This window comes from Hakea prostrata, chromosome 8 (genome assembly GCF_041222555.1).
Source record: "Hakea prostrata isolate BN-2017 chromosome 8, UWA_Hpros_2, whole genome shotgun sequence".
NCBI lineage: Eukaryota > Viridiplantae > Streptophyta > Magnoliopsida > Proteales > Proteaceae > Hakea > Hakea prostrata.
The window spans coordinates 2,569,221-2,591,284 of NC_142607.1; the positions used below are offsets into that span (position 1 = coordinate 2,569,221).

General features: G+C 38.4%; 2 protein-coding genes across 4 annotated transcripts in view; both read left to right on the forward strand.

Annotated features, from left to right (window-relative positions):
• Positions 1 to 19,805, forward strand: part of LOC149006234 (phytyl ester synthase 2, chloroplastic-like) — a 48,093-nt gene extending 28,288 nt beyond the window's left edge. The window contains exons 9-14 of one of the 3 annotated variants that reach the window (XM_089165837.1): positions 8,234 to 8,364; positions 8,825 to 9,191; positions 13,044 to 13,157; positions 16,756 to 16,841; positions 17,832 to 17,941; positions 18,547 to 19,804. In XM_089165837.1, coding sequence (XP_089021963.1) covers positions 8,234 to 8,364; positions 8,825 to 9,191; positions 13,044 to 13,157; positions 16,756 to 16,841; positions 17,832 to 17,941; positions 18,547 to 18,737 — 999 coding nt within the window. In that variant the 3' untranslated portion in view covers positions 18,738 to 19,804. Of the gene's footprint in view, positions 1 to 8,233; positions 8,365 to 8,824; positions 9,192 to 13,043; positions 13,158 to 16,755; positions 16,842 to 17,831; positions 17,942 to 18,546 lie in introns of all 3 variants that reach the window. The other 2 variants (XM_089165839.1, XM_089165838.1) reach the window with 2 other exon arrangements.
• A 151-nt stretch (positions 19,806 to 19,956) lies between these two features.
• LOC149006236 (leucine-rich repeat protein 1-like) lies at positions 19,957 to 22,054 on the forward strand. The gene is made up of 7 exons (XM_089165840.1): positions 19,957 to 20,334; positions 20,459 to 20,591; positions 20,692 to 20,763; positions 20,843 to 20,986; positions 21,073 to 21,144; positions 21,297 to 21,368; positions 21,457 to 22,054. Exons 1-7 carry the CDS (start codon positions 20,244 to 20,246, stop codon positions 21,527 to 21,529), a joined length of 657 nt encoding a protein of 218 aa, XP_089021966.1. The 5' UTR covers positions 19,957 to 20,243; the 3' UTR covers positions 21,530 to 22,054.
• Positions 22,055 to 22,064: the final 10 nt, after the last annotated feature.

Consider the following 22,064-nt stretch of genomic DNA (forward strand, 5'->3'; position numbering starts at 1 on the left):
CTCGAAACCATCGCCCATCACCTTTTCTTTCTAGCAATCCTTCAAACCCATCGAAGACCCGTCGAAACTCATCGCCCTTTCTGGCTGTGTTCTTCAATACCGCAACATATGGTGAGATCGATTCGATAAAACCAAAAAAAAAAAAAGATCGAAGCTTCAGCCATCGTCACGGCTCGGGTAACTCAATCTCCTTTGTTGAAACGGTAGAAGTGGAAGAACAAGAAGAAAGATTGTTACTGCTGCTGCTGCATCATCTTCTCAATCGCACCAATCGTGCGCAACACAAATAATTCTGTACAGAATCGCAGAGCAAGGGTAGCATCACCATCATTGTCTTAGACTCTGCTTCCGTCGCCATCGCCATCGTCTTTCACAGGGTGAAGACAGAAGAACAACAGACAATTTTGTCAACATGACAACTATTGATGGTACTCCTGCTCCCACTGGCTCCGAACATTACCTCACTCTTCATTCTCTTTCCGTGAGATTTGATGGAACAAATTATTTGATCTGGTCTCACTCTGCTTACCTGACTATTGCTGGAAGAGGACTAGTTGGACACATTACGGGCACCACTATCAAATCTGCTACCGCATGTGTTTTACAGGATAAATGGATATCAAATGACTCTCTTATTATGTCATTCCTTTTGAATTCCATGCATCCAAATATTGCCTGGGGTTACCTATTACTTGATACTATAGCCCAAATCTGGAAGGCTACTACTGAAACCTATAGACAGTTGGGGAATGATGCATAGGTTTATGAGTTACGGAAGAAGCTTCATGAGACTACCCAAAAGGAACTGACTGTGGCCCAATATTATGCTGAGTTGCACTCTCTTTGGCAGGAGTTGGATCATTATGTAGGGCTGCAACTGGGCCGGGCTGGGTCGGGCTTTTGCAATCCCAAGCCCAGCCCTATATGGTATAATTTGAGCCCATTCCCGCCCTGGCCCTAGTTCAGGGCCAATGATTATTGTCCCTGGCCCTAAGCCCTACAGGGTCAAGCCAAGCCCATTCCCGCCCTAATTGGCCCTAATTGGGCCGGGTCGGGATGGATTGGCCCTGGCCCTGTCCCTGATTGGCCCAGGCCCTAATTGGACTTGTCCCTAGCTTTAATTGGCCATATCTTTGGTCGTAAATATCAAATGTAAGACAGGTAGTAATTAAAATACATATTAAAGTAATTAAAATTTTAAATTCCAAACTCAATTCTGGAAAATAAAATAGTAAAGATGTCAACAAATAATCCAAAACTTATATTCAATATGTATTTAACTATTTATACCCATTTAGATTTTAGAGAAATAGAGAAATCCAAATTTCTAGGGTTTTTTAATTTGCTATTCGATGGAAATTATGGTTATTATATGTAAGCTCGAAGGGAAAAAGAAAAAGATTTATCTCAATTCTCAATTAATTTTTAACTTCTAAGACAATGGTCAAACTTCATTCCAAATTTCCAATTTGTCTTTCCCCCAAGTTTCTCTCTCTGTCTCTCTGTCTCTCTCTCTCTCTCTCTCTCTCTCTCTCTCTCTCTCTCTCTCTCTCTTTTTATTCTGTTTTTTCCCTTTCTCCAGCAGTAAAGAGTTAAAATTATTCATAAAATAGAATAAGTAGAGAGAAGAATTGTAATTAAATTTAGGAATATTTGAAAGTCAAGATCAATTATAGAGAATGTCACACAAACTCTTTTTGTAAACTTAGAAACATCAGAGATTCAGAATTCAAAAGGAATCTGATAAATGAAAATTTTATCTTCAAAGTCAAGAACTTAAGCCGTAGGTAGGTATGTTTTCATTCACAACTGTTCAATAAATTGATATTTTTATTCAATACAAAAAAATTCATATTCAAAACCTTGTTAACAAGTAAATTCGACGATAATTTAGTATTCGACAAAAAAAAAAAATATATTTTTTTCATAGTTAAAGAAAATGATGTTTTAGTTACAAACATAGTTATATGTTTTTAATAATTTTTTTGAAATATCACAGTAGATTTGTTAGATACTCATGATGAGAAGTTGGGGTATAGATTTGTTAGATATTAATTCTTTATGTAATAGTTTTTATTATTTATAATATATTATCTCGCCTTAGTCAAAAATCAAAATCAATATTTTGTTGAACTAAAAATAACTTTGTTGGAAAAATAAAAATTACCTTAAAAATAATATAAAAAGTGAATTTATAGTCTAATATGATCAAAGTGACTAAATGTCAAAATCAAAACTCATATCAATGTTAGTATGAAGATCAGGGTAAAAATCTAGTACTGTAGTACATAATCATCGTCAAATTAATATTAAGATTAGAGCCAAAATTAGGGTCAGGATCAGGGCCAAAATCAAATAGATGCTTATTACATTGGTAATGAGGTTATAATTTATTTTTATTAATTTTCTACAAAACATGATCATGTTTCTAAAATTTGACACGTGTCAAGTATCCACCCATATGTATTACAATTAATTCCTCTCCATGTGGGTGGAGGGTCTAGAGTCTTTAGACTCAAATCAGGGCTAGGATCAGGGTCAAGATCAGGGCTAATATCAGAGCCAGGATCATGGCCAAGATCAGGGCCAGAATCAGGGCCAAGATCAGGGCCAAGATCAAGGCCAGGATCAAGGCCAAAATCAGGGCTAGGATCAGGGCCTGGGTCAGGGCCAAAATTAGGGCCTGGGTCAGGGCCAAAAATCAGGGACGGGCCGGGATGGGCTGGGCGGGCCAGAGAGTAATCCCAGGCCCGCCCTTGGCCCTAGTTCAGGGCCAGAATATTTTGGCCCTAACTTGCCCTTAGGGCCAAAATCTTTAGCCCAAGCCCTATTCGGGCTCAGGACGGGCTTAGGACGGGTCAGGGCCGCCAGGGCCAAACTTGCACCCCTATCATTATGGGGATTATCATCCCACTAACCCAGATGATGCGACTACTTATAAGAAGCACATTGATAAGATTCGGGTATATGACTTCTTGGCGTGTTTGAATGTGGAGTACAATCAGATTAGAGTGCAAGTCTTAAGTCATTCTCCTTTTCCTACACTAGAACAGTCTTATGCTCTTGTTCATTGTGAGGAAAGTCGTCGATTAGCCATGCTTCATACTCCTATTATGGAGAAATCAGCCATACAATTTATTCGCACTAAATCTGATCCGGCTAAGGAGATTGTCAAGTGTGAGCATTGTTATAAACCATCTCACACCAAGGCAAATTGTTGGAAACTGCATGGGAAGCCTGCTAATTTTGAGCAAAAATGAGCACAAAGAAAGGGTTTTTCTGAGACAGTTTCCACCATTCCCTCTGTAGACATTGGTTTTCAAAAGAGGAGTTAGCTACTTTGTGACGTATTCTGCAGTCTTCTACTGCCGGTATAGCCTCAACCATTGCTTCCTCTACTATTCATACCAACTCGTACCTTACTACTTCAGGTAACACTTTTACAAGCTTTCAAGTTTCTTCAGTTTATACTCCTTGGATCATTGATACAGGAGCCACAGATCATATGACAGGTTTATCCTCTTCTTTCTTACAATATTCTCCAACTTCTGGAAAAGATAAAGTTCGAATTGCTGATGGCTCCTATTATTCCATTGTTGAAAAAGGGACCATTCAGCATTCTCCATCACTTTCTTTGTCTAAAGTTTTACATGTTCCCTCTTTCTCTACTAACTTGCTCTCTATCAGTAGTCTTACACATGACTTGAATTGTAAAGTGACATTTTTCCCATTTTATTGTGTCTTCCAGGATCTAGTCACGGGGAAGGAGATTGGACGTGGTAAACTAGACAATGGACTTTATTTGCTCGAGCCGATTGGAGAATCTGCTTCTGCTTTGACTACATCTTCTAATCCGGTCCATTCGGTAATATCAGACCTTCATCAGTAGCACCGTAGGCTAGGTCACCCCCCTCTAGGAACTCTTAAGAAAATATTTCCTAATTTGGTTTCTTCTTGTAATGAGGATGATTTTTTTGTGAAGCCTGCATTTTTGCGAAGCAGACTCGTTTTACTTATTTACCTTCTCTTCATAATAGAAAAACTATTCCTTTTATGCTAATTCATACTGATGTGTGGGGTCCCTGCCGACATGTGTCTATTACTGGCCATAGGTACTTTGTTACTTTTATTGATTGTCACTCTTGTTCTACATGGATTTATCTTTTAAAACAAAAAAATGAGGTTTTTCGATGTTTTTGTAATTTTCATAAAATGATTAAAACTCAGTTCAATGCCACTGTGAAGATCCTTCGCAATGACAATGGCACATAGTATATCGATGGTGAATTTCAAAGATATCTCTTTGACTTTGGCATAATACATTAGACCAGTTGCGTTGATACGGCTGCCCAAAATGGGGTTGACGAAAGGAAGAATCGGCATCTCTTAGAGATAGCCCGTTCCATTATGATTGCTATGAATGTACTTGACCAATACTGGAGTGATGCTATAATCACTGCTTCTTACCTTATGGATAGGATGCCCAGTAGGATACTTGGTTTTAAATGTCCTAATGAGATTCTTCAGGGAGCCTCTTCTTTTGTTATTCCCCCAAAGGCTTTTGGATGCGTGTATTATGCCGAAATTCACAGCCCACCGAGTAAGCTTGACTCCCTGCGGCCTACGCTGCATATTTTTTGGGTATTCTGCTACTCAGAAAGGGTACAAATGTTATCATCCTCCTTCCAGGAAAACCATTGTATCTATGGATATAATTTTTCATAAATTTTGCCCTTACTATACACCTCTCCAGGGGGAGAGTCCTAGAGGAGAGGTGTTCTTTCCAACTCTAGATCTTCCTATCACACACCAACACAACTTAAGAGTCCCAGAAGAGTTTCCTGACTAGGGGGAGACTTCGGCCAGTATACCTGAGGACTCTAATCCTCCCCCTTCGATTTTTGAACCATGTGAAGAACCTAGCCAAGGGGAGACTCCTGTGAGACACACTATTGAGGTCTTTCAAAACCAGATTGACTAGAATAAGGAGGTACAAACTTATCAAAGGAAGAAATACAACCGGCTAAAGGAGGTGGAGAAAGGTGATACGTTACCACTTCAGTCTCCTGCTCCAGAATCAGATTCTACTATTCCCCTTAAGGTATCTTCTTCTGATCTTCATATTGTTGTTAGAAAAGGGGTCAGATCTTGTACTCAACATCCTATAGCTAAATATGTTTCTTATAACTCTTTGTCTGACTCCTACCGTGCTTTTATATCCTCTTTGTCATCTGTATCTGTTCCTAAAAGTTGGCAGGAAGCCTATGCTGATAAAAGATGGAAGGCAGCTATGGTAGAGGAAATGCAGGCAATGAAGAAAAATGACACTTGGGAGCTGGTTACACTTCCTTCATGAAAAAAACCAATGGGCTGCAAATGGGTATTTGTGGTTAAACAAAATATGGATGGATCAGTCAACAAGTTGAAAGCTAGACTAGTTGTAAAGGGGTTTACCCAGACCTATGGGATTGATTATCAGGAGACCTTTGCTCCTGTTGCGAAACTAAACACTGTCAGAGTTCTGTTGTCTGTAGCTGTGAACAAAGACTAGAACTTGCACCAACTAGACGTAAAGAATGCCTTCTTACATGGGAAGTTAGCAGAAGAGGTCTATATGGAAATCCCACATGGTTTCTCCGATGACAATACTGCAGGGAAAGTTTGTCAGTTGAAGAGGTCAATTTATGGGTTAAAACAGTCTCCTAGATGCTGGTTTTGACGCCTCCTAAAGGCAATGACTTCTATTGGGTACAAGCAAAGCAATGCTGATCATACACTATTTGTCAAGAAGTCAGGTACTAACATCACACTTCTCATTGTCTATGTAGACGATATTGTCATCACAGGGAATGATGGTGAAGAAATTCAAAAGTTGAAGGACTTTCTTAGTAGAGAATTTGAAAGTACATATCTAGGGAAGTTACAGTATTTCTTAGGGATTGAGGTGGCTTGATCAAAGAAAGGTATATTCCTATCCCAAAGAAAGTATGCCCTAGATCTATTATCAGAAGTGGGAATGTTGGGGTGTAAAGCAGTTGATACCCCTATTGAAGCTGGAGCTAAACTTAAAGAAAAAGAGGGAGAATTAGTGGACAAAGGAAGATACCAAAGGCTGGTAGGGAAGCTTATTTACTTGTCCCACACCAGGCTAGACATCGCTTATGTTGTGGGGATAGTGAGCCAATTCATGCATGATCCATATTTAGCTCATATGAAGGCTGTTACCAAAATACTACAGTATTTGAAGGGAACTCCTGGAAAAGGAATACTTCTGTCACTCACTGATAATCTAAAAGTAGAAGCATACACTGATGCAGACTGGGCTGGATCACCAGACAGGAAGTCAATTTCAAGTTACTGTACCTTTGTTGGAGGTAATCTAGTTACTTGGATAAGTAAGAAACATAATGTGGTAGCTTTATCTAGTACCAAAGCTGAATATAGAGCTATGGTTGAAAGGCTTGCTGCAAGATATTGGAGTCCAAGTTCCAAATCCTATGATGTTATATTGTGACAACAAGGCTGCTATTAGTATTGCTAATAATCCGGTGCAACATGATCGAACTAAACACATTGAAATTGACAGGTTTTTTGTCAAAGGAATGTTGGAAAAAAGGCTTATCTGCATGCCTTTTGTAAGATCTGGAGACCAAGTAGCAGATGTTTTCACTAAGGGTTTGAAAGAAAGAGATTTTCTTCCTATTGTAGGCAAGTTGGGCATGACTAATATCTATATCTCAACTTGAGGGGGAGTGTTGGATTCTACTAGGAGTTCAATTAGAGTTTGTATAGGAGTTCAATTAGAATTCATGTAAAATTCTATTCCTAATAATAGTGTACTTTCCACTTAATTATAAATAGAGGGCTTGAGATCATTGATCAAAAAGCCATTCTACCAATATTGTGTTTCTCAACACTAATGTTAGACCTTTATGGGTAGAGTATGCAACCTTCTCCTTTGATTTCCCCAACTTTGGATTTCATTTTATCGAGGGAGGATGGATTCTTAAGTTTCTTGACTCCCATAGCGTTGATATGACGAATAGATTGATCAAGCTGATTAAATTCCTTCCACATATTACCGGTTAGAGGGCTGCCTCTACAAGCCTTCCTTTCATATTGATACCCTGTAGGGTCCGGTGAGGTCAGTCCTTGCTTTTGGCGTATGTACAATGCCCTTAGACTTGAACCTACATTTTCACGTTGTTTGCTCAAGCTTTTATCATTACATCAAGCAATGGTTTCTTGTGCTGGCCCCTTGGCAACAAATAGTATAGAAGAAACTAGGTCGGTGTCTTTTGGAATATTGAACTTCTAATTGTTTTTTTTTGGGGGGGGGGGAAATACGTCAGAAAATCTTAAAAAGAACTTACGTTCAACAGAATATGGTCTACCTGCTTACTGTACTTCATAATTATTGAATCATAATACCGTTTTCTAACTTTTGCGATTCTTAGATAAACTTGTTGAACTCATGCTCTATGGTTCATGTGAACTTTTATTTACTGTGTCTGACAAGTTCATTCCTAGGGTTGTGTGTTTGACCGAAAACTTGTGAGGGTGGATCCACATGTCGTAGTTTGGGTTGAGAGAGAAAGAAAAGGAAATGAGATTTGCACTTCACAGTGTAGGAGGGATTTAGTTGGGAGAGAAGAAATGTAGATGGGGTCAGATTATAGAGAGAGAGAGAGACCCAAAATTAGCTTTTCCATGAATGGTTTCATTTGGTGGGATTTTGAAAGTGAAGGAAGTGGGAAAAAGAGGGGTGGCACCTTACAAGACCAGAATAGATGCAATCAATGAGGTCATCTAGTAGTTTCCCACCCCGTCCGACCAAAAATTACATTGGTTGTAACTTGTGGGAAACAAGTACAAGTGCCAAACCTCTTTTTGCGTTGCCCATTGTTTTCTTATCTAACAAACACAGAGGTTTGTTTTTCCCATCGTTTTCTCATCTGACAAACTCACCCTAATTGAATGAAACTTCAAGTTCAGGGTCTTTCATCTGTGCATGTAGACCATGGACATGGGTAACCTGTCTTACCTTCCACTATAACGATCAACAACCACTGACTCATGGCATCCACCAACAAATGAAGATTTTATTCTGAGATTGCTCAAAATAGATTGACTCTTCTGTGTTGTTTGAATATTTTTATGCCCACGTTTACTTAATATTCTGCTTTTGAACACTTCTTGTTGATACAAAGATATTTTTGTCCACATGAAACAGGAAGATGGTGTTGATCTGGTAACTATTATTAAAGGCACCAACTTTTATCGCCGTACAAGACATCTGGACTACGTCAAAGACTATGTGCCACTGACCCCTTCTGAGTTCAACGAAGCACGCAGATCATATAGGTGAAGGATACTTCAAAGAAAGTTACAAGTATTTGTTTTATATAAATTTCATGGATAAATAAAACCAGAAGCACATAACTCCATTTTTGCCAGTATTCATGGGGAGAGAATCTGACATTATATAGTCAGCCTCCGGATGGCCTGAGCATGAGCATGCATCAGTATCAAGTGCTTTTGGTTAAGAATTATTCTTGGCCAAAGAGACAACAACAAAGTGGATGATGATCCTAATATAAAATGGGGCTGATGAAAATGGTTCTCATCACCATTTATCCTGATAGGTTTTCTTTGCTAGATAGGCCCAAAGTTCTCATTAGGCTTACTGATGCCCTGCTTATGTTGGACACGTAAAGAGCAATGCTGGAGGTGTTTATGCATTAGATTTTCCTTGAATTTTGTCATTTGTATATGTGAAATACCTCAATTTTAACCTAGTTACCATATTTATGGTGTATCTTAGGTGGTTTGACATAGCTACTAGCCCTGTTATGCTCTCAACTTTGGAGAATGGAAAAATAGTTACGGGCCTTGCTGGTATTCCTTGTGAGGGACCAGTTCTGTTCGTGGGCTTACACATGTTAATGGGATTGGAGGTTTCTCCACTTATATGCAAAATTTTGTTGGAAAGAAATATTCATGTTCGAGGAGTAGCACATCCAATGCTGTGGAATTTATCTGATGGAATCCTGCCAGACACATCCGCGTATGATATCATCAGAGTTATGGGTGCAGTTCCTGTATCACCAGCAAACTTGTATAAACTTCTTTCTACAAAATCTCATGTCCTACTATACCCAGGAGGTGTCCGTGAGGCTCTTCATCGGAAGGTAATATTTATTTGTTTTGATTAATCAGCTTCTGCATGAAGAGCAACTATTTGCAACTTTAAGTCTTCGTTTTCTCAAGTCTATGAGAAGTCTTATGCAGAGTTATCCCGTTGTTGAGCCTGAAAGTTGGTCTTCCTGCATCTACAATTGATGAATGCATTTGTGGCTCTTTGCTCTTAACCATCCCCCACCCATCCAAATTTAAAAACTGTGATGTAATTAAGTTTGTGGTAGCAGTATAAGAGTAGCTAATTACTATTGGATGGAATGATGATAAATCCTTCTAGCACACTGTTTAATATCCCATCCTGGATTTTATTTAGTACCTCTAGAATTATGAAAGAATTATCTCTTTTATCTATATTATGAATAGTTTCCGCTGTTGTGAACTTTTACTTTATCTTGTATTTGTATGCATTTATAATGAAAAGTACCCTCAAATCCATCATCTCCAAATTGATTAAATGTCTTTGTATTATCTGCAGTTGAGACAGAACTTAAAGGGATGCCAGTTAGTATGAAGAAACAGATATAACTGACATGGCAGTTCCAGGCCACTAATTTGATTGGGACCCTGTGATTATCTGCCTTAACAGTTCTATTGTCCATGATAGATGTTGAAGTATATACACTTGGGCTATTTACTGTTCACGACACTATTCACACGAACAATAAAAACAGATTTTTTACTGTTCACGGTACTGTTCACGTGAACAGACAAATCTGTGTTACTGTTCACGTGAACACAATATATGTTAGTGATGCTACCGTACTTTCTATTTCTGATGTAGGAGTCTTGCTACATAAGTTTGGGAGGTTTTAGAAAGCAAAGTTTCTATTTTGCTATTTTAGGAGCTAGGAAGTTGCTAAAGCTGTAATTTTTTGTTTCCTTTTTCTAGAGGACAATTAGTTGTCTCTCAATTTGTATTAGATTCATTAGAAGCTATAAATAAAAGGGCTCTGTGATTCTAGACTTTTAAGCAAGAATCACAAGCCTCTTCTACTAGTTCTTCATCTCTCTTCTCTTCTTCTTTTTCTCTCTTTTCTTTGTTCAAGTTCAGCTGCTGTTTTGATTATTTAATGCTTGTTTTTTAACATGGCATCAGAGCAAGTTTAATCAAACCTAGGGACTGCTTTCTCTCTCTTGGCTGCCCAATTTTTTTTGTTCCCTTTTTCTTATCTAGGGTAGCCCGAACCTTTGCTGCAGTAATTGTGAATGGCTATCCTTCTTCTTTTACTTTTGAAGCACCGAGTATCTATGTATTAATACTACAAAAAGGCCCCAAGCTTTTTAGGGATATGTCTACCTATTTGATTCAACTGAGGGTGCAACTACCCTGTTTTTTTTGTGCAAATCTGAAATTCAATCTGCACTATACTGATGTCATGGGATTCCTCTTGATTCTTGCGAAGATATGCCCATAATTCGGATTGCAAGACATAAGTATTGTCTTACATTGTTTGCGCTATAAGTTCTGTTGCAAGTCGTATACTAGTACCCTTGTTTCATTGAATTTCTTTGTTCTGAAAAATTATGCTGCTACCGTCTTGCTTTACTACTGCTTCTGTTGTTTATTTCAGAATCAAGTTTAGCCTTCTTTTTATCTAAAACTTCTACAAAGACCTAGAGGACTACTTTTCCTTCATATCAAGATCTTTTAGAGTTTTAAATATAGCAGAAGGTTGTTGCTATGGTCCGAGATCTGATATTATTTGCTACTGCAACTACTGTTATTGCACTTCTTCTGAGTGGATTGCTGCAGCGACTACTGCAATTTTGAGATTCCAAGCTGGTTCAATATATATATATATATATTTCTAATCTATTTGCTCATGCCTAAGGGTTAGCGGTGGTCCATAATTTTTTTTCCCCCTTGGTGAACAAGACTTTGTCCTGTGAGACGATTTTCTGCTGCTTGATCAGCTTTATTGGTGAATAATACATTGCTCTGTGGCTGCTACTTTTCCTTCTTGGGTTTCTTTTGTGCTCATACTTTTAAGATGCTTGTCACTGGTCATCATTAATTGTCCACGTGTAATGCTACACGTGAGGGGGAGAATGGTACCTTATTCTATATCTACTCAAGATGTGCTGATGGATATTATTAGTGAAGATCTTTGCCCTCAACTTATGGCATTCTACAACAATATCATTACCTATCTTTACCTATATTGCCCTTTTACCTACCTATTTGATCTGTAGTTACCCATACTACCTTACCTGCTTGGTCCGCAGTAACCCATACTGTTTTTTACCTTATATACTTGGTCGCAGTAACCCATACTGTTTTTTTACCTTACCTACTTGGTTCGTAGTAACTTTTATTGTCCTTTACCTTACCTACTTGGTCACAGTAACTCATACTGTCCTTTACCTACCTACTTGGTCCGTAGTATCCCATACTACGTTACCAACTTGGTCCACAGTAATCCATATTGTCTTTTACCTACCCATACTTTACCTGTTACTTGCCTTCTTGTGAAGCATTTATATGGACATTGGAGTTGCAATTTTGAAGATTTAGCGTGGATATTTCTCTCTACTACCGGCATTATGTGGATAATACATTTTTCCTACCTACTACTTGCGTTCTTGTAAAGCATTTATATGAACTTTGGAGTTACGATTTTGAAGATTTAGTGTGGATATTTCTCCCACTACCGGCATTATATGGATAGTGTCTTTGATCCTGCTATACTTATGGACTTTGTTCGTCTTCAACGTCGTCGATTGTTCTCAATATTGGATGGTTCTATTGACATGAAGAATTAAAGTTTTTTTAGGTTGGTGTTGATTATCTCTTGGGTGAAGTTTTCTCAGTGTTTATCGACATCTGCCATTGCTACACGATTCAAGATTGGTGCTACTTTTCAAGTTTATTCTTATTGTGCAAGCTGAAGTTTTCCTTGTGTACACTCCAGCTTGAGGGGGAGTGTTGAAGTATATACACTTGGGCTATTTACTGTTCATGACACTATTCACGTGAACAGTAAAAAAATCTGTTTTTAGTGTTCACGGTACTCGGGTACTGTTCACGTGAACAGTAAAATCTGTGTTACTGTTCACGTGAACACAATATATGCTGGTGATGCTACCGTACTTTCTATTTCTGATGTAGGAGTCTTGCTACATAAGTTTGGGAGTTTTTAGATAGCAAAGTTTCTATTTTTGTGTTAGTTTCTATTTTCAGAACTTTCTATTTTAGGAGCTAGGAAGTTACTAAAGCTGTAATTTTTTGTTTCCTTTTTCTAGAGGACAATTAGTTGTCTCTCAATTTGTATTCGATTCATTAGAAGCTATAAATAAAAGGGCTCTGTGATTCTAGACTTCTAAGCAAGAATCACAAGCCTCTTCTACTAGTTCTTCATCTCTCTTCTCTTCTTCTTTTTCTCTCTTTTCTTTGTTCAAGTTCAGCTGCTGTTTTGATTATTTAATGCTTGTTTTCTAACAATAGATTCATAACACAGTGCAGTAAACCTTCTACTTTGGATAATTATCATTGGATTTTTTCCTAAAATTTTTTGAAGGGGAAAAAAGGGTGACTTCCCTTCCCAATTGGCACCAGGATTTACATTGAAGTTGAGGCCAAAAAAAACAAATGTAATGCCAAGAAAAAATGGAAGCAATTTGAGTTGCCACCTCTGCTTCTGTCTTTTCAAACTGACAGATCTTGCATTTGCATGCAGCCATGCATGTAGCAGACAAAATGCTATTTACTTGTAGCTCTTGCAAGGCAGTCAAGACTTCTATATATCTAATGAAACAATACTTATACTAGTTACAAACAATTAAAATCCCATATCATGTGTTGACACGGAAATGACTTTTAGTTCATAGTTCAAATTTTGCAGGGTGAGGAGTACAAGTTAATTTGGCCAGAGCGCTCAGAATTTGTCAGGATGGCTGCCAGATTTGGGGCAAAAATCATACCCTTCGGTGCCATTGGGGAAGATGATGTCTCTGAAGTAAGAACCAAAAATTTCAGTTAGTTGCAGCATTTTACACATTGATTCTCAGTTCCATTACATATGTGCATTATTTTACCAACGCACAGGAGCCAATGATCTAGAATGACATGTATTTACATGCTTCTTACAAAAAGTGTTTACATGATTCCTAATGAAGAAGAGAAAAGAAGATGGTTCTCATGGCTTATAAGCTGCATTCTTTTTGCATGTCTGTTAAATTTTAAGATGATATTACTTTGTTATAATGATGGTAGCATGATGTCTGGCTACAAGCTGTCAGAGAATAAGCTGCTAGTATTCATAAAGCCCCATCCCTGTTGTACGGGTTCCTGCAAAATTATGATCTATTTGTTATATTCAAGTATTTAGAACTTGTCAAATAAATGAAATGTCTTGTTCACTACCTTAGTCGCACTCTTTTTTAGGCTTGCCTTTTCCTTTAAAGCCTTTGAACTTGCACCAGTTTCCTTTTTCTCAATGCCATGGCCAGTCGTCTTCATTAAACATAAAAGAAGTATCATTGTTGACTAGCCTTCTTTGTCCCACCTCTTAAGGCTAGTCTATTGCTGGGAAGGAAAATTTACTAAAGCTTGTAAACATACTTTTAAGAGGAAGTTTGTCTGAAGTTCTAAAATAGGATGATGGAAGAGATCTTCTGCATGTGGTGATGGTGAGATGTGAATTGAAGCTACAGACAAACAAAGTTCACAGCCCAACATAAATGGAACAACAAAAAGGGAATCTTTTGAAGAAGCCCGTCTATGAGCTTTGCTGACAATAATTTATGTAACAAGAAGGGCCAACCCCGGAAAAGCCTTGCTAGCCAAAACAAGGCCTAGGGATGCTGACCAGAACCCTAAGGTCCAAGGGGAAGCTGAACCTGGTCAGGGGTATTTTGGTCATTTTGGGTCCCGTAATCAAAACCAATCTGACCTAGTTTGATTCAGAGTCCTGTTAGGAGTTTGGATCTACTTTTAGTTTTTAAATTTGAGTCCTTGGTTGTTAAGTTACAAGGACTCTTACTCCATTTAGGAGTGTCAAATTGGGATCCTATTTCAAATTGGATTCCTTCTTAAATTAGGATTTAAGTTCTTATTTGAGTAGGAATTCCTTAAAACAGAGTTCCTATTTGTTTTTGTTTCTAGTTTGAGTCCCAGTGTAATTCCTTCGATGTAAAGGCTATAGATAAACCCTCCCCGTTTAATAAAAACAGTTTTATTCCCTCTTTGGCCCCCGTGCTGTCTATGATTCCCGCATCCCCAAAACCACCCCCTTGTCCACCTTCATTTCCAATGGCTCCTGGGCCGCTGCTCCCCTCCCCTCTTTCACATAGGTTTGGGACTCCCTTCCCACCATTTCTGGCTCCCCTAGTGTCACTACCATTTGGCTTCCATCCCCCACCAAAGCCTTTTCCACCTCCTCAGCTTGGAACCTTCTAAGTACCCATAACCCCAATCCCCCCTGGCCTCCCTTGGTTTAGTTTAAAAAACACATCCCCTGACACTCCCTTACGCTTTGGAGAGCCCTTCACCATGCCCTCCCCACCCAATCCTTCCTTATTGGCCGCCATATCCCTGTTAATCCAAGTTGTGTCCTTTGTTGGAATGGTTCGGAGAACCTTGATCACCTTTTCTTTTCTTGCCCTTTTTCCAGATCTATCTGGGAAAAAATCCTTACCTACATTTGGTCCCGTTCGAGGCGATCTTTTGGCTTTGCTAGTGAGTGGTCTTGGATCTTGAGAAACTTCCCTGGCTCTTCTATTTGTGATCGGGTTGGTAAGCTCGTGTTTAGTGTCGCTGTCCATCATCTTTGGTGGGAGCGTAATCTTCAGAGATGGACTTCCAAATTTTGCTCGAAAGATATGATTTGGAATGCCATCTATTTTGATGTTTCTTCTAGACTTGTTGCTACTCCCCATCCCTTGATTCATGATACCCCAAGGAACAGGCTTATTGTTGTCTCCTAGGGCCTTAACCTTTCTTTCTGGTCTTCTTCCTAAAGACCGTTCTTGTTTGTTCCGTTCTCTTTAATATATTATTTATTCATCAAAAAAAAAAAAAACAGTTTTATGATTAATGAAAATTGAATTGAAGGAGAACTGTGGAGTGTTTAGGGCTTCCAAGGGGGAAGGCCTGTGACACCTTGGAGCTTCAGATTTTCTGCAATTTGTTTAAACAGTCGAACACCCCTACTTCCTACCCTCACACAACCCTAAAATCCTGCACTTCATCTTCTCCATGAAAACCTAATACCCTAAACTTCAAATACCTACTTCTTTCCAACCATTCGTCCAATTCCTGTTCCATCCAGGATATCTCACCCTCTTCCCTCCCTTAAAGCTTGACCATAACCCTTACCCTAGACAATCCTCTAGAAAACCTAGAAACTGTGAAACCCTAATTGCCTAAATCCTAGTTATGGGAATTATACCTAAAAGAAAATTTCTGCCAAAACTGATTTAATTCCCTCTATTCCCAACCCTATTACAGCCTCGCCGAACCCTATTCCCTTCACCTAACAATCTTGAATTACCCCTTGATCTCTAGAAACCCTTGCGGCAGGGTTTTGAAGCCAAAATCCCTTAGCTGCAGGGTGTTTCTAGCCCTAAACAGCTGTTGTCCACCTTTGAATTGCCCTAGAAGACCTAATTGCAGGGTGTTTAAAGCCCTAATTTACTGCTGGTTCAATTGAAGTCTCCTGTAATTTGGCCCTCAATTTGGGGGTTACATCAATTATGATGATAACGAAATATACAAATGTTTTCCATTTTTCTTGAGAAGGGAGAATTATAGTTATTAAGACAAGGAGAAGAAAAGTAATAATGATGAAAAGAGAGATGATTTAAGTCATTGCATAATTCTCTTAATAAGTTTACCAAACCCTGTTCAGATTTTTGATTCTATCAACAGCCATCAACAGCACATACCCTTAACCAACAAAATAGGGTAAGGTTACGTAGAACCTTGTTCTCCAATCAACTTTGTTCTAAATCATTTAATGTATGAGTCCTAAACGATGCATTTCTTTCCTAACCACTTCATGTAAACTTAATTTAAGCCTCTCCCAGCTCTTTTTGTTCCTTAAATTTGAATCGATTCAATCCTCTGAAGTGGAACCCAAGGCCTCCTGAATGTGAACCATGCCACCTCAAACAACTCTTCTGTAGCTTTGCATAACCAGAAAAAAGAAGAAGACTAACAATGGTAAATTTTAGAAAGATGAAAAAAAAAATACAAACCAGATAAGTCATATTCTAGACTTCCAAAGCCAATCAACCAAATGGGATGTTTTTGCCTATATATGGTTTTTCCTAGCAATGATACTCAGTTTTTTATTTTTTTATATATATTTTTTTATTTTTAAATACTACTAATTCTGTGAAGAATATCTCAACTGCAAACAAAAGCACAATGTACAAAACCCACTTTCAACTTTGTATCACGTGCAAGAATCTATGCTTCCTTTATTTTTTGGCATGTTTCCAGTAGTTAGAAATGCTAATTTTATTGTCAGATTCACGTTTGGAGCTTCTATGCGTTGAGTTTATTTCAATTGGATATCTAATGAATCATTCTTCACTGCCTGCCATTCTCAGTTATTTTTTGATTATGATGATCACATGAAGATTCCATTCTTGAAGGCTCAAATAGAAGAAATAAACAAAGATGTTCTGAGGTTGAGGTATTATTTCCTTTTCCCCTTCCAAAGTCTATAACATTGATAGATCTTGGCAGATTCTCATTGTTAGTGTCATCTTTTACATTTTCTGTTGTAGTATCTGGTTTAAAATTTGCCTTTCATTGATATCTCCTCTCAAACGGAGAATTGAATTAGAGAAATAAGCCCTACCCTTTCTAGTAACCTAGAGTATATATAGTTTTTCTTCAATCTCAACATGAAAGCCCAAATTAAAACAGTGCATCAGTCAATATCTGTCCTGTCCATTTAATATTACTGACGAAAGTTTAAGCACAAATACCTAAGCTGATTTAAATAGACAGAACATCTGAATCTCTGTATTTTCTGCATATTTTTGGATGACTGAAGCTTGAAGAGTATACAGTAAATCCAATTTAGAATAATCCCGAGCCAGAAAATCCGGCAAGAGACTAATACATACTAGATGGAGAAAGTCTGTTACTTACATTGGTAGATGGATCAGAGTATGCTAGTCTTTGGATTGAATATTAGTCAGAACCATTTGAATAGCACTCTGCAAATTATCTCTTGGAAACCGCATTAAAAGTTTGTAGAATATACAATCATCTAGCAGAAGGGTGCTTGGAATTTGGAAGCTTACATAACCAAGACTTTTGGATAATCTTTGGGATAAAATGATAGTTGTGAGGACAATTAATGAATTCTTTGAGTAGAGCCAGTGGAATCAGTTGGGGTTCTAATCTTAGGCAAGTTGAAAAGTAGAATTTGTGGCCCATTATGTCCAGTCTGCACTTTTAATAGCCAAGGCCATTGTGTATAGAACAGGATTGGATGCCTATTTATGTGGTCTATGAATCTGCATTCCTGCCTTGATATAGACATTCTAAAAACTGCAAAAGAAGTTTGGTAAATGCATGGTTGACTAAGATATTCTAACTGTCCTTGCTAATGACATTGTCTTAAATGCTATCTTGCTGATTACATTTGAGAACCCTTTTCATCTTCTGATAGGACTGATGTTAATGGTGAAGTTGGAAACCAAGACTTATACTACCCAGGAGTTCTCCCAAAGTTGCCAGGTCGTTTTTATTTCTTGTTTGGGAAGCCAATTGAGACAGAAGGTATGCCTATTGTATCAGTTTATACTCAACATGTATTCATTTCTAGTTTAATGTCTTCATCTTGAATCATGTTTTAATTCTATATATTCGGTTAATTTGAAATATTTTTACACGGATGATATTTACCCATTCCATGATTCTGAAGTAGATTTGCAGTCGAACTCATTGGTTTAACTAGTCATAGTTAAGAAACATTTCAGTATGACTTCACTCAGGAAACTCTTTTCTGGTCAGAGTGCACTAGATTCTCAGTATGGTTTCTATCTGTTTAATTTCTTAGTACACATCAACCTGCTTCTGAATATGTTGGTTCCACTTGTGGATACTCTTGGTTGTGCCTATTGCATTGCATCATGCAACTCACAGAAAGAATAAGTAGTTTAATGGATCAAAGTTAGAACAAACCCCCGGCTGTAAGTTGAATACTATTGGATGATTTTATCCAATTTCTTGTTCTGGTTGGTGCTCTTCTCAATTATACTATTTTGTATTATATAATTGGCATCATCAATTTTTATGCACCCACATAAGATCAGTTTTACAGATAATTTTTGCTAAGTTTATTTTGAAGAGTAACTTTTCTTTTCAAATTATTGTGTCTGAAGGAAGAAAAGTGGAGTTAAGAGACAAGGAGAAAGCCCATGAATTGTATCTAAAGGTGAAGTCAGAAGTTGAGAACTGCCTTGCTTATTTGAAGGAGAAACGTGAAAAAGACCCATACAGAAATATACTGCCCAGGCTATTTTACAAGGCCACTCATGGCTTTGATTGTGAAGTTCCCACATTTGAAATCTGATCGACCCAGTTGAAGCCTGAAGGTAGAGATGAAAGCATTAAGCATAGTAGCTCTGCAGTGACCCGTGGCCTTTGTTTGGTGTACAGGTGGCCTCATTTGGAGTTCCTGAAAATCATTCAATAGATAACTAACGGATGATGTATTATTATTGATGAACTCTCATTTCGTTATTGAAGTATTTATTTCAAATAATTTGTGGCATTAGGACGAGCTTGATTTGATGGGGAGCATGCAACGTGTACCACCATGCTGTATCTCCATTCATCTAAAGGGCTTCTTAGGGTTTTGTAGACCATTGAGGCCATGGGTGGATCATGAAATCATTGGTAGTGTCGTATTACTCTTGTCTCATTGACTAAATCAAAGTGAAGGAGGATTTGACGCGCCAAGTGAGATTATACAATTGATGATCCGTATTAGAAAGCTTTTGTCTTCCTTTTGAAAAGCTTTTAGGAAAAGTTAGAAGGGTCTTCCAAAAAGTGGAGAGGAAAAGGGGCAGATCTCACATCTTTTAAGGTAACCCAGAAAAGGCTTTAAAGCTAATAGACGAGCAAAAGCAGAGATTCGAATTCAAAGCGAGGGAAATGGTCAAAAAATGCCCCCAAAAAGTTGTTTGACCACTTTGAGAAATGCAAGCATCCCTACCACTAATGTTGGGCTTCCAACACCTGAATCAAATTAGTGAGCTCTAATTCAACAAATTGCGTTTTTAATCCCCAAAGAAAACAAATTAGTGAGCTCCACCCTACAATAGAAGGTTGGCTGGAAGGATTTCTGGTCTTTGCTCTCCAAAAAGGGAAAAAGAAAAAAAAAAAATCTTCCAAGGTTTCCTGGTCTTAGCTAATCATCTCGTTCCCTTTCTCCGCCGTGTAGTCAACTTTATGTTAAAGAATCACACCCATGTAGTCTTTTTCAATAAGACACATCCATGCTATACTTACGAGAGGAACTCGTCTCTTCACGGTTGAAATTTCGCAGTTGAGACAAATTCAGAAAAGCTCATTGCACTTACTTTAGATATTGTACAATATTAAAGATTTTGCCCTGTCTATTGTGGTTTATCCATATTCCCTGGTAATCATGGTTAGCTATATTGAAGGGAGAGGGAGGGGAGAGACCTTGCTTGGTAACAACCTTTAAATCAATGGATCAAGAAATCTCTTCATCTTGGGTGAAGAGAGACTTTGCCTTTTTGGAAAAAAGGTTCTTTTAATTGCTTACAGCATTACAGTAGAAAATAGGGATTACAGCAGAGCAGAGCACTACTGTTGTTTATTATAAATAACCTCGACATTGTTTTGGTTTCATGGCACTTACTCGTTTCTTGTTATATCACAGCATTGCATTGCAAAAGAGATGTAAAGAGAGTTCAGAAGAGTCACCTTCCCAAACCATAGACTTCTCCAAGAAACATAAGTAACAATATACCATCCCACCATCTTCCTCAGCAACTAGATTTTGGTCACCTGGAGGATTTCCAGTTATTAGCTGAAGTCGGAAGGTTTGATGGCTGGTCCATTGATGGTTATTAGGATTCTTCTGCTTCTTATGTTTCTGATATCAATGTCCTTAACACTCACTAATGCCAACCTTGAAGGTGATTATCTCTCTCGTTCTCTGAAGCCTTTAAGCTTCTCTTTCTTCATCTTCTTTGTTCTCACTTTAGTTTGGTTAAGCTAACAGATAGTGTGTTCTGTTATGTGGGTGTGTGAATGGAACAGGTGATGCGTTATATGCACTAAGGAGGGCATTGAAGGACCCAAGAAATGTGCTACAGAGCTGGGATCCTACCTTAGTGAATCCCTGCACCTGGTTTCATGTAACTTGCGATTCTCACAACAGGGTTACCCGACTGTAGGTTTTACATCATTGGAGTTCCTTCTTTCCTGTTCTCCTTCCTATTGGCTTGCCATTCACATAGTTATATTTGTTATCATTCACTTGTCATGAACAGGGACTTGGGCAACGCTAACTTGTCTGGTAAACTTGTTCCCGAGTTGGGTAGACTTGAGAAGCTTCAATACCTGTAAGTCTCTTCTTGGGTTCCTCTCCTTCCTTCCCATTGCTTACCCTAATAACACCAAAGTTACTCCATCACTGTGCAGGGAACTCTACAGGAACAACTTAGTGGGTTCAATACCAAAGGAGCTGGGAGGTCTAAAGAGCCTAGTGAGTTTTGACCTTCACCACAATAACCTTGCCGGCTCCATACCTTCCTCTCTCTCCTTCCTCTCCAATCTCAGATTCCTGTAAGTATCTGCTATTAGTTGCCTGTATCGTCTATCTACTGAGCCTCTTTGTAACAGGGTTTCTGTGTTTATGGATATGCATGCAGGCGTCTGAATGGGAACAGGCTGACAGGAAGAATACCAAGACAGCTTACCAGGCTTCGAAACCTGAAGATCCTGTAAGTCGCTTTAATATAAACCCTTCCGACTTGTTAATGGAAGTGCATCGATCTTCAGAGAGTTTTCAGATTTGGCGTTGCCTAGAAACAAAATGAAGATTTCAGAATTTGCAGTGATGCCCCTTTCTTTCTTTTTTCTGATAATGCTGCAGTGATGTCTCAAACAATGATCTGTGTGGTACCATACCAACTTCTGGCTCCTTTTACAAGTTCTCAGAGAAAAGGTAACTCGAGCTCTCCCATGTGTAGATTATTGAGTACCTGAAACCAAATTAGCTTAATGGGTCTTTTGTTTGTCATTGGGTGGTGCAGTTTTGAGAACAACCCAAGACTGAAAGGGCCAGAATTGATGGGATCTGTGAGTTACGAATTAGGCTGCGACTAAGGAAGCAACGGCTTAAGTACCAAAGACGCATGGCAGAAATTCTATAACTGCTTATCAGTCTTGTGTGAGTGACTATATGTACTGGGGAGATCCTGTGTTCAGTTCAATACTTAAAATTGGGACAGCTTTGGCTGCCCACTGCGAATCATGTATGTCAATCTAAGATCTAAGATCTAATGTCTAACCCATGAGTTGATTGAGTTCCAAATCCTTATTCCAGATCCAGAATAGCTAACACGAATGGTCTTTAACATGGCACAGCGCAATTTCAATCTTTTCAACAGATCAAATCAATATCTCTGGCAACTGGGTGGAACAAGGATATGCATGAAATGACAGAAGACAAACTGGAATGGGCATTAGACGATGGACCCAGCAAAATAATAAAGAACATGCAGTTCAAAACACTGTGCAGCATTATTTAGTAGTCCCACCACCACAATTATACTTTGCTTGGTGTGTTTTGTATGCGTTCTCAAAATAGATGCTGGTCCAGACTTGGCTTTGAGAGTTTGGTATGCATTCTTAAAATAGA

Excerpts from the sequence above, each read along its gene's own strand:
- LOC149006236 (XM_089165840.1), top strand. The coding sequence starts at position 20,244 with ATGGCTGGTCCATTGATGGTTATTAGGATTCTTCTGCTTCTTATGTTT. Across the intron at positions 20,335-20,458 it reads CACTAATGCCAACCTTGAAG|GTGATGCGTTATATGCACTA; the intron begins GTGATTATCTCT and ends TGAATGGAACAG. Across the intron at positions 21,145-21,296 it reads CTTCGAAACCTGAAGATCCT|TGATGTCTCAAACAATGATC; the intron begins GTAAGTCGCTTT and ends ATAATGCTGCAG.